The 12,496-nt window shown below is 48.9% G+C and overlaps 1 protein-coding gene across 1 annotated transcript; it reads right to left on the bottom strand.

Moving 5' to 3' along the window:
- Positions 1 to 4,792: 4,792 nt before the first annotated feature.
- On the bottom strand, positions 4,793 to 6,726 carry LOC123160458 (transcription factor TCP15-like). Its single transcript, XM_044578275.1, has one exon. It carries the CDS (start codon positions 6,269 to 6,271, stop codon positions 5,153 to 5,155), a length of 1,119 nt encoding a protein of 372 aa, XP_044434210.1. The 5' UTR covers positions 6,272 to 6,726; the 3' UTR covers positions 4,793 to 5,152.
- Between the last annotated feature and the right edge of the window lie 5,770 nt (positions 6,727 to 12,496).

Below are 12,496 nucleotides of genomic sequence, written 5' to 3'. Positions count from 1 at the left end.
TACGTGCCAAGTGGGACCTCCTTTCCATGGTCTTGCACGCACAATCCACGGACATATTTCATCTTCACATGCACATGCAAACCGTGTAGCGCACATTGACGTCCGAGTGCACCACCTTGTGTGGACGATAATGCGTAACCGAGTAGTTGTCGAGCCACATCTTCAATTCCAAGAAGGTTTCGAACTTACACCCTTTTGCAATCCGGTTCTTGTCATCTCCCAAATCACGGTGAGAGCTTGGCCTAACCCCAACAGATATACATTGGCCAGCATCTACCACGGCTTCATCCGCGAGACTAACATCTTTGAACAATGTAGTCCAATGATCCCGACCGAATACCTTCTCAAAAGCTTCAGCCTCCTTCACTGTGAACTCCTCCGCATCAACTTGTTCGTCGGGACCATCGTCATCCGAGTCTGATGCATATGCACGGGAAAAAGGGATGGAATGGTCCATTGTCTCTTGCAAATGATATTTGTCGAGATCACCCACATTGTTGTCATGGAGATCAACTTCATTTTCATCGTCCGCATACTCATCATTCTCCTCTTGCAAAGCTTCATCTTGGTTGCTTGTAAAAGGGCTCAATGTTGGCCTCACTTCTTGGGTCAAAACAGGTTCAACAATTTCATCTCGCTTCAAGGGTGGGGGGCTACTAGCAACCAAAGGGGAGGGGTTCCGGTTCAAGTCCAAATGCAACCTTGAATCAACCTTCTTCGTTGCAAATAACTCAAGAGCCTTGTTTAGTGATTCGGCCACCGTTTCCTTGTATGCAACCCAACGTTGCTCCGAGTTGACACGCATTGTCTTCCAATGGATGTGCATTCCAAAACCTACATTATGCCTTCCCTCCAACTCAACGATATCACTAGGGTCCATCCAATTCAAATCTTTCCTCACTTGTTGCAACAGCTCTGCGTAGCTAGGACTACTATCAAACACCATGTCAAGCTCATCCGGGTCCGGTTCAATATTGCCTCTCAAGAAGGCGTCTTTGTCCCCATGATAAACAAACACACATGTTCTTCCCATCCCTATAAGCATTCAAACAACACAATGTAACATTGCTTCCATGAGTACTAATCCAAGGATTAACAAGGAATACAAACCCTAAAATATATATCAAACAACAACCCTAACCATAACCCTTGCCCTAAACCTAACCCTAGCATCAACATAAGAACACCCATAAGAATAACCCTAACATACTAACAAAGCCTAATCATAGGAAATTGGCAAACAAACATCTCACATCTCCATGCAAATCTCTAGATCCAAACAAAACTAGGGTTTCCCCAAACTAGCAACAAATGAGCAAAATGATAACATTACTTGGATCAAAACAAGGGGATCGGAGAAGATTACCTTGAGGGAGGGTTTGACTTCGAAATCTACGGACAAATTCGCCAAATTTGCAAAATTTGGGAAAGGATTTGAGGGGGAGAGAGTGGGAGAGGGGGCAAAGATCGGGTGTGTGGGGTGGGGGGAAGGGGGGGGGGGCAGCCGAGTGGCTGGATAAGTCACAGTGCAGCGCCCGAGCGGCAGGCGCTGCACTTTAAATGTGTGGCGCCTAGCACTCAGGCGCTGCACTTTAAGTGTGTGGCACCTAGATCTTAGGCGCTGCACTGCTGGGTGAGGGCCCAGAGGCTGCCACGGTGGACAGGTGTGCAACGCCCCAGAGGTGGGCACTGCACCGTAGGGTGTGGCGCCGGCGTGGCGGGCGCTACACAAAAAGGTCATGGACGTGAAATAGTCTCACGGGCTGTTCATTCTGTGAATTGATTTCATCCCAAGGTCACTTTTGTCAAATTTTCCTCAAGCACGAGCACTGGTAGCAGACAGGTGAGGGAAGAGGATATTGTACATGTCATGTGGTCATGGCCGGGCACTGAAGCAGCAGCGGCACAAGGCAGAGCCATTAGCTTAGCTAGGTTATAGGAGGGAGGGAGGGTAGGGCACTCAATGCGGCCAATCAGCCCAACATGTGAGGGGCTCCAATTTGGGTCAGAGAACAACCGACAGCTCCAGCACGTTATTGGCCTCATTCTGCAGCGCTAGCTAGCTCTCTTTTTCCCACCTGCACACTGCATGCGCCCGCCTGCGCAGCCCGCATTGTGGCTAATTATGTGGCCATGCCCATGCATCATCCCGCCCATCCAAGGACTGAGAGACTGAATATATGTTTGCAGTTAAACCCATCATCATATCCCGCTCGATCCATCCATCGGCAAATCCTGCATCAGTGCCCACACATGAATTATGGATGAATAGTTAGCCAGCTAGCTGTCTAGCTGCATGCATCGATCTACCAGTGTTAGTGTCAGTATGTTAATTCGCTTGCTTACTTTTCAACAGAAACTGTAGCTACTAATGTCGCCGACCAAACTCCATTAGTTAGTTAGTTGACGACGACGACGATGGGTATTGCTACTACTGGTCGTCGGTGTAGGTTGACCGTGGACGTGTACGTACGCTCGCCACTTGGTGTGAGCGTGATGTACTGATGTCGAAACTCAAAATAATACAGTCCCCACGCGCGCTTTTCCTCTTGTCCTAGTCCACCGCACGAACGCACGCACGCGGTCAAAGCGCGCGCGCAACTTGCACTGCGCACGTAGTACGTGCGGAGCTGTCGATGGTATATCTGCGCTGCTAGATCTCACGAGGGCGCTGGTCCGTCCGTGTACCGTGCATGTGGGCTGCGGCTCGTAACCGGAACAAGCAGGATCGAGCGATCGAGCAGTGATGGCTAGTGTACGTACCGCAGGCAGCGGCAATTCAACCCGGGCCCGTGGCGGGCGACAATAAGGGCAACCCTGGCGCGCAGTCGCAGCGAGGACCACACCCACGTCCAGCTTTACATATGGGGTTAAGTCGCAGGGCAGCCGCAGCAGCCCGCGCGTGGGCCTGTCGCCCGATCTCGCTCCTGTCCCGTGCGCGCGCACGGACCGCCTGCATCCCCGCGCGCGCGTCCATCCCTTGCACGTACACGGCTCCTTCTCCGGCCAGCGAGGCTCCAGCGGTCGACCGGGCGAGCTCCTGCTCCCCGAGCGTCGCGTCCGTCGGCCCGTCGGGTTGCTGCCGCGCCGTAATGCGGGAATCGTCGGTGGCGATGGCCGGGCTGGGCCGAAGCTTTGGCAATTATTCCATGGGCGTACGTAGTACGTTGCCCCGGCTCGCTCGGTGCGCGCTACTGTTGGGCGCCACTGTTGCACCTCGCCTCCTTCCGTTTTTTGGCACGCTTCGCTGGTGGTGCTACAGTGGGGCAGTACCGGCCGCGCTCATATGCATTCAAACCAAAGGAGCTTTTTTACTAGGTATATAGATGCCGGCACAGTTCAAACCAAACAAAGAGATTACACCACCCTAGCTACACTACACCCTAGCTGGTCCTTGACGTTGAAACGTCGACGGTGATGGTGTAGTGGTTTTCCTAGACAAAGCTAGCGCGGAGCCCTCATGGAGAGGACAGGGTACGTTTAACGTGTGAACTGTGAAGGATGGATGTTACGTACGTATACGTAATATGCTTGCACGTACAGTTGGACGAGACAAGAGTACAAAGTGCTGGGCAATGGCATCGGCATGGCAGCCATGCTTGTTAATGCTACTGTAGCTTCTCCAGTGGAGTTCAGACAGTGAAAGGGCCGATCGGCTCTCTATTACTACCTGTTTATTGGTTTCCGTTATATTCTGTGCCAAATTTTAACCATAAATTTAACTAACAAAATGTTCATACCTGTCGCCACAAATTATATCATTAAAAACTATATTCAAATACGAATCTAACGATATAATTTTTGTTGACATGCACTAACATTTTATCAGTTAAATTTTTGGTCAAAATTTAGCACAAATTACAAAGGGAACTAATAAATAGTTCAATCAATCACTTTTTCCTCTGTCGTCTGATCTCCATCCAACGGTAGAGATGCCTTCTTCTTCCCTCAGAAGTGCCACCCTCCAACGTTGGCCCGACCACTTTGTCATGGATACCTGTGGACGGCATCAATCTGCCGCCGCCATCCCGGCCTTCCCTCTAAATCCCACTGTTCTCCACGCCGGCGACCATCCTACAACCCACACACCCCGGCACCTGAACAAGTCAAGCCTCCACCGCCTTCCGACCTTCCCGCCAAACCCCATCGTCCTCCACGTCGGCGACCACCCCGCACCTCAACAAATCAAGCCTCCGCCTCGCCTCTGTGGCCTATCATGTCGTCATTGGCTCCGTCTCGTTGGCAGCTTACTCCTAGCTGAGCATGGATGTTGAAGTTAGTTGGAGTGTGGACAAGTGTGTGATAGATGGAACTCCTATTCATACATTTCTTCTTGCACTTCCAACTTGAGGAGGAAGAAGCATCTCTCATTACATCTTCAATAGATAGGAAAAAGGATCTTGACCTGAAGCCTTCGACCAAAAAAAGGGAGACTTGGTGAAGTCAGAGGTGGTTTTCCTTCCCTAGATTCATGGAAGGACTTTTCGAATTTAAGGTTTCAAATTGATCGAGAAATGAATGATGAGTTGTTTAAGTTCCTGCTGAATCCACTATTATCGAGCCCTAGCCTGGACGCCGCGACCCCTTTCCCGGGCCTAACTAGGTTTAGTGCGGGGGAGGAATTGACTGGCATGTCAAATTTTTTGCAAGTGTGTGCTTATTACTCCATCTGTAAAGAAATATAAGAGCGTTTAGATCAATACTCTAGTGATCTAAACACTTTTACATTTAAACGCTCTTATATTTCTTTACGGAATGAGTAGCAAACATGGAGAATCAATGGCAGCCATGCTGTGCATAATGTCTCTTCTCTCAAAGAAATTGGATAAAACCCTAATCGGCAAGATCCGGAGGATGCAAATTCGATTGGCACTCCACCTATATCGCTTGCAAAGATTTTTATGGCAAATAATTTGCGGTGATGCAACGAAATGCAAGTTGCAACCGTATGAACCGTGCAAGAATTTGGAGGAGGAACAAAGCCATAACAAGCGATCGAGTCAAGAACAGAAACAAACCAAAGAAGAACAAATCCAAAGACGAAAATTGGTAAGCCAAAGCTGTCGAACGGACCAGCGGTCACGAAGCCCTACGAGTCGCTGGCGCTCATGCTCTCGTTCGGCTCGCCACCCCCGTGCTGCAGATGTTGATGCTAGTTCTGATGTTGATGGTGAGTAGTCCCTTCAGCTGCTCCATTGTGCCCCGCCACGGTGACCTCCAACGCGGATGCATGCTGCCCGCGGTACGCGTTGAGCGCGGCGAGGATCCCCATGTGCCCCTCGCCCGCTGCTGCTGATCCACCTCCGCCGGCCTGGCCGAGCCCCAGCTGCTGCGCGTGCACTGCCATCGGCGCGGGGATGTTCATGAAATGTAGCCCGCTCGGCACGCCGCGGTACACGGTCGCCGAGCCGCCGCCGCCGCTTCCGGGTTGCGGGAACGTCCAGATCGACTCGCCGCCACCGGCAGGCGCCGCTCCGGCGCCCTGGGCGTGGCTCGTCGGCACCATCCACACAGTGCCCGGCATTTGGCTCTGCGTGTACCCGGCCATCTGCTGCTGGTACTGTTGTTGCTGTTGCTGTTGGTGTCGCTGCTGCTGCATTTCTTGCTCCCAACGCCGCTTCCTGGACAGTTCCGTGTTGGCCGCGGCCGTCGCCGACGATGGCGAAACGTCGAGGCCGACGCTTCCAGAGTGGAAGCTCAGCAGCAGCGGGGACGACGAGGAGGTGGTGGTGGATGCCGGGCTCTCGAGGCCGCCGCCGAACCCGAGACCGACGAAGCGGTCCCACGCGTCAGCCCGTGCGCCACCTCCAAAACGAGAGCCGGGCAGGCCGGCGGCGCGGAGGTGGGCAGGTATGGTGGAGAGCATGGAGCCGGAGGAGCGGAGGGAGATGTTGAGAGAGGTGAAGTTGGCCGGGATGGTGCCTGTGCCGGTTGCCGCGATCACAGCGGGCTCCGCCTGCTGCAGGAGCCACTCGATGGTCTCGCCGTCCGTCTTGTGCCCCAGCTCCCGCGTCAGCTGGAACACCCGCGCCGCGCAGATCGCCGGCATCCGGATGCGGCGGCCGCGGCCGTCCACCTTCGTATGCCGGTCCTTGCTCGTGGTCCGCTTAGGCGGCGCCGCCTTCCGCACCTGCAGCTCCCCCGTCGCCGACCCATTCGTCCCGAGCCCAGCAGCCGGGGAGATGGAGCACGGATGTTCCTCCTTCTTTTCGAGGAGCTGCAGGGGGGAGTTGGGGCGGCGACCTCCACCGGCGTCCCCGGTAACGTCCATGGTCTCGATTAGGCCATGGACATATACACGCAAGAATACACGGTGCTGTCTTTTGGTTGGGGGAAGTTGAGCGGTGGGTTCGATGACGTATCGAGCTGTTCTTGTGGGGTTTTGCTCAGCTGGGTAGGTGATGTGGGGACGGCGGTGGTGGCGGCGGCGGCGGCGCTAAGAGTGAGAAAGAGATCGAACAGGAGAGAGAGAGCGGGAGCTAGCTGTTAGGGAAACACTCTAGGTTGGCGAGAAATATTTTTCATATGGTAGTATGATGATGAGAGAGAGATGGGTGCCCGTGGAGATCAATCAACAAGCACTATTTTATGGTGTTTCGGTGGGTGTGCCTCGTCTGTGCGCTGCAGGGAAGACGATGGCTGGAGGAGGGGGAGGAGCATATGATAGGGGAGGGGAGAGAAGGTGGAGAGAGAGAGAGAAGGGGGGAGAGGGAGCGAGGGAGAACATCAAGGCAGGAGATGATGGTGTACTTTGTCGGGATTGGAGGAGAGAGATCACGACGCATTAAAGGTATGTTTTAGGGAGAGAGGATAAGGAGGACGGGAGCGAAATCATTAGCTACACTTTAGCTCTTGTTGGCGGTAACGAAAAGGCCCCCAGAAAAAAATGTCCCTTCTTTGTACAGGTTTCACATACATGCAATTTTATTTTATAAAATACTCCATATGTAAACTAATATAAGATCATTTAGATCACTATTAATACTCTTGTATTTCTTTACGGAGGAAGTACGTAATTCAATACCCAGGCTCCTATGAGTATCTTCGATAAACTGAGCCAGATCTTAAGATTAAGGTGTCTCGCTAACGACGGGAACATTGCCTCCCGATGGAAGAATGTTCTGCCTTTATAAGACATCAACACGTCAAATCTAGGGTTTGATCCCTCATAGATTGGGGTACCACTGTCCTCCAAGACATTTAACCACATACTCCTGCATCGTGGACGGATTATAAACATAATAAATTTCAAAACCGAATCTTTTGTAACCCCTACATCATGGGCTGATGTTGAGCCGACACGTTCTGTCCGCGATGAAAGTAAAAGAGCCGAAGGTTAGGCTCTCTCCCGACGGGAGGCCGTCGGAAGCCGAAAAAGATCCAAGCTGGGATCGATCTCCAGCCGACGCAACCCATGCCTGGCGTCCAACTGAGGGTGCAAAAATATGGTCGTACCCTCGGTAGGGTTGCTAACGTGGTTGAAAGTTCTAGATCGGAGGTCGCACACGGGGTTTACCAAGGTTCGACCCTTCTGTGAGGAGTAATACCCTACGTCATGCTTCGTGTTGTTAGGGCATCTCCAAAGCAAACCTGGCCAAATGGGCCGGTCTTAGCGTGTCGGCCCGATAGCTCGCGTGCCTGGCCTGTGGTGAGCCTGGCCCGCCTAGGGCCGTGCCTGGGCCACGAGTGTCGGCATGGCACGACCCATTTAACTTTTTTATTTTTACAATTTTTTATATATATTAGCCTAAAAACAGCCGAAATAGCTAGGATCAAAATTGCGAAAATTAGACGTGTTGATGGGCTAAACGTGCTGATGGGCCGACCCGTTTCCTTACAGTGTCGTGCCTAGATTAGGGAGGCAAGGAGTCCAGCACGCGTGCCGGCTCGGCAAAGCGTGTCTCGTTAGCGTGCCTGGTTGGGTCGTGTCGTGCTTGGCTCGCATAAGTCAGGTCGTGTCGTGCCGTGCCGGCCCGGCCCGGCCCATCTGGCCAGGTTTACTCCAAAACGGACCCTCAAACCACCCGCAACCGTCCGGACTGCACGATTCAGACTTGTTTAGCCATCCAACGTGGTCTTGTATCGATCTGCCGAGCGGTTCGGACGCCCCCCCCCCAAACCCGAGACAAGCCTGGGTGGCTTCGCGAGAGTACAAACAGAAGACACGTAGGACTCCGGCACCCCCGCCCCACCCAAAAACCCCACCAAAACCTCTCCAGGACCCCACACCTCCATCCTCCCATTTTCTCTCCTTCCCTTTTTCTCTCTTGCTTTTGGCACCGCTCCACCACCCCTGCCGCCTGATACGTCTCGAACGTATCTATAATTTTTCTAATTGTTTCATGCTGTTATATTATTAATCCTATGTGCTTTATTCGTCATTTTATATCATTTTTGAGAACTAACCTCTTAACTCAGTGCCAAGTGCTAGTTGTTGTTTTCTGCTAGCTTTTTATTTTACAGAAAATCCATATCAAACGAAGTCCAAACACCATGAAACTTTTTGACAATTTTTTCTAGACGAGAAGAGATCCTAGAAGCTTCGGGGGAATCCAGACGAAAAAAATGAGGCAACAACAAGGCAGGGGGAACACACTGCCTTCAAGTGGCATCCCTGCTGCTCCGTTTACCCTAATTCCTGGCCTATAAATTCGCAAATGTTCAAAATCCCCCAGAGGAGGTCCCGAAACAATTCTTCCGCCATTGCAAGCCTTTGTTCTTCCGTGATCCCATATGGTGGCCTTTTTCGTACTCCCCCGGAGGGGGAATCGACCACGGAGGCCATATTCTAGAACCTTGCTGCCTCCATAATGATGTGTGAGTAGTTCCTATAGGACCTACGGGTCCATAGCAGTAGCTAGATGGCTCTCTCTCTCTCTCTCAAGGTAGTCAGAATCCCGACTTGACTCCTAGAATCATATGAATTCACGACCCTACAAAAGCATGTCGATCCAAGTCCCACCATGAATCCAGATCTGGTAGAATCCATGTTGAGTCGCGATCCAAATCATAGAATCCTAAACAAAACTTTAGAATCGCAACTATGCTATGGACTATGTCTGTTTCTACTAATTTATCCAAGCTATTTGTCTAGTTGTAGCAGAACAGTATGCCATCATCCAAACCCCTTTTCACATGCCTCATGGCCCTTTATTCCCCTCCCAAACCCAAACGCTCAGCCGTCGACACCTTCGATCTAGCTCTCAGAGACCCTAGATCAAAACTGAGGATCAGGCTTGTCGACGAATGGAATTGGCGTGAGAAGGAGGATGCGTCAAGACTGATTGGAGAAGGTGAGCCAGGCCCTTCAAGGTTCATCACTTCAGGTTAGCTATACAAGTGATTGACTATTCACATACTCTAAAAAACCTCCTAAGTAAATTTTGTGCGTTGAAGACTTAAATGTTCTATATATTTCCCTCACATATATGTTTCACACGTGCAAGCTAGATAGTAGGTTAGCCGTAAAAGGAAGTGGAATACAACTAGCATTGATATGTATGGTTTTTTCTCTATATTTAGTGTTAAAACTCTATAGAACCCATATAAATTTTTGGCGTGGATACAAAATATCTTATTTGAGTATATTAGTAGACTCCTTGATTCTGTCTACGGAAAATCTCTCTCTCTCTCTCTCATTTGATTTTCAATACAATGGACTCTCTAGAGACCTATTCGATGTAATCGTTGCGGTGTGTTTGTTGGGATCCGGTAAATTATGGGTTTATGATCAGATTATTCATTGAAAGTAATTGTGTCTTTTCTAAGATTTATTATGTTAGATTTTATAGCCTTGTATTTCTCTCCGATCTATCCGTCTTATTTGTCCAAGTAGATTGATTTGTCTTCAGTGGGAGAGGTGCTTGGTAAAATGTTCAATCTTGCGGTGACCTTACTCTATGACATGTGGGGTAGCAAGGCAGGTATTGAATTGTGGCTACTAAGGGTAAAATGGCGGGGTTCGAACATATTATTTGGTCTTACTTTATCTACATTATGTCATCATGCTCCAAGTATTACTCTATTTGTTATGAACTTAATACCTTAAGATGCATGCTGGATAGCGGTCGAGGGGTGGAGTAATAGTAGTAGATGTAGATGGATGTCGGTCTATTTGTCTCGGACGTAATGTCGATATATTGATCATGCCATGAATAACATCATAACTATGCCCAATATTACTTTGTTCACCCACCGTACTATGCTCATAAGAGAGATGCCTCTAGTGAACGTTGCCCGCATCTCCATTCACTTTATGTTTACTAAAACCCTAGATCTCTCTCTCTCTCTCTCTCTCTCTCTCTCTCTCTCTCCTCTCTAGAGACCTATTCGATGTAATTGTTGCGGTGTGTTTGTTGGGATCCGGTGAATTATGGGTTTATGGTCAGATTATTCATTGAAAGTAATTGTGTCTTTTCTAAGATTTATTATTGAAAGTGCGTTATATCGAGTAGAGGGGGGGGGGTGAATAGGCGATTTTTATGAATTCTTCACTGAGGAATTTGCCGGTGAGGAAATTCCTTAGCGAAGAACTACTTGCAGCGGAATAAGTATTCAGAAGTAAGCATAACAGGATACAGACAAAGTCATCATGATGAAATGAAGACAAGCACAGAGTACAGAAAGCGTAAAAACATGATAACACAAGATGAAGACAAACAGACTAAAGAAATTGAACTGAGGAAATTGAGAAAGTCTTCAGTCAAAGTCTTCAAACACAGATATGAACAATCACTCAACACAGTATTGAGGAAATGAAAGAGTTGAGGAAATAGAACCAGTAAGGTTGGTGAAGACAATGATTTGGTAGACCAGTTCCAACTGCTGTCTCAGTTGTACGTCTGATTGGAGCGGCTGAGTATTTAAACTCGAGGATACACAGCCCTGGACACCCAGTCGCTGAGCACGCAGCTCAGGACACAAGTCCTCACCGTATTCTCCTTGAACTAAGGTCACACAGACCTCGTCCAATCACTCGTGGTAAGTCTTCAGGTGACTTCCAAACCTTCGCAGACTTGGTCACTCGGCGATCCACAATTCCTCTTGGATGCTCTAGACCATGACGCCTACCCGTCTGGAAGAAGCACAGTCTTCAAAGGTAACAAGCGTCGGATCCACGCAGGATCAATCTCTTCAGTGATGCTCAATCACTTTGGGTTTGTAGGTGTTTGGGTTTGGGTTTTTCCTCACTTGATGATTTTCGCTCAAAGTCCTCAGAGGATGGGGTGCTCTCAAATGACAAGTGTCAGTTTCTCTCGGAGCAGCCAACCAGCTAGTGGTTGTAGGGGGCGGCTATTTATAGCCTAGGGAGCAGCCCGACATGATAAGACATAAATGCCCTTCAATGATATGACTGTTAGGTGGATAAGATATTTTGGGACAGCTGGCGCGCAGCACAGCAATGGTCGGAAATTTGACTCTCAAATTCCTCAGGGCTATCATGTTCCTCACTGTGTAGGCAATCCGCACTGGCGAATTCCTAACTCCTCAGTCAGGACAAATTCCTCAGCGACCAGAAGAACTTCGTCTCTGTCACTAAAGAAATTGACTGAACTGTATGAGATTTCCATAGGGTTCACTCGAAGGGATTGGTAGGTGTAGGATTTTGAGTTGAACATCACATGGAAATTTTTCCTTAGTATTTCCTCGACCCCCTTTAACAGTACGGTGTTTCTATGACTCAAGAAAGAGAAAAACAAAACTATGAAAATGAAATTCTTCAAGCTTCATATTCCTCGCATGAATATCAAGTCTTCACGGACACACCAATTTCTTCACTTTCAAAGTCTTCATGAAAGTCTTCAGGAATACCAAAATCTTCAGTCGAAGATATTCATTTTTCGGGGTCGACTTTCTCTGTAAATATCAAACTCCTCATAGACTTATAGACCTGTGTACACTCACAAACGCATTAGTCCCTTAACCTATAAGTCTTGAATACACCAAAATCACTAAGGGGCACTAGATGCACTTACAATCTCCCCCTTTTTGGTGATTGATGACAATATAGGTTATGATTTCAACGGGGATAAAGATATGAAGTGTAAGTACTGATATTGAGGAATTTGATTGCAAGATATAGAAGAACTCCCCCTGAAGATGTGCATAGTGAGGAATTTGCTTTTGAAGCAATGCACACTTGAAGAGTTAAATCATGGAGATCTCCCCCTATATCTTGTAATTCATACACGCATTTGACATATAATATGAAGAATTTGAAATGCATGATGAAATATGGTGCCTGATGAAATTCAACATGCATGAAATAATATCAAAAGTACCATCGGGTTTAATGAGGAACAAGCATGCAGAATAACGCATCAAGAGTATCAGATCACAGTGCATCAAAAGTATCAGAGCACCATTGGGTTTAAGATTACAACTCGATCCAATAAAGTTTCAGAAGAACGAGAGTTGTAACTTAGCAAAAACGCCCATATAATAGACCCGCTTGAAGACTAACTCAAATTTCTCCCCCTTTGTCATCGAATGACCA

The sequence above is a fragment of the Triticum aestivum genome, chromosome 7B, assembly GCF_018294505.1.
Source record: "Triticum aestivum cultivar Chinese Spring chromosome 7B, IWGSC CS RefSeq v2.1, whole genome shotgun sequence".
NCBI lineage: Eukaryota > Viridiplantae > Streptophyta > Magnoliopsida > Poales > Poaceae > Triticum > Triticum aestivum.
This window is presented reverse-complemented; position numbering and strand designations above follow the sequence as displayed.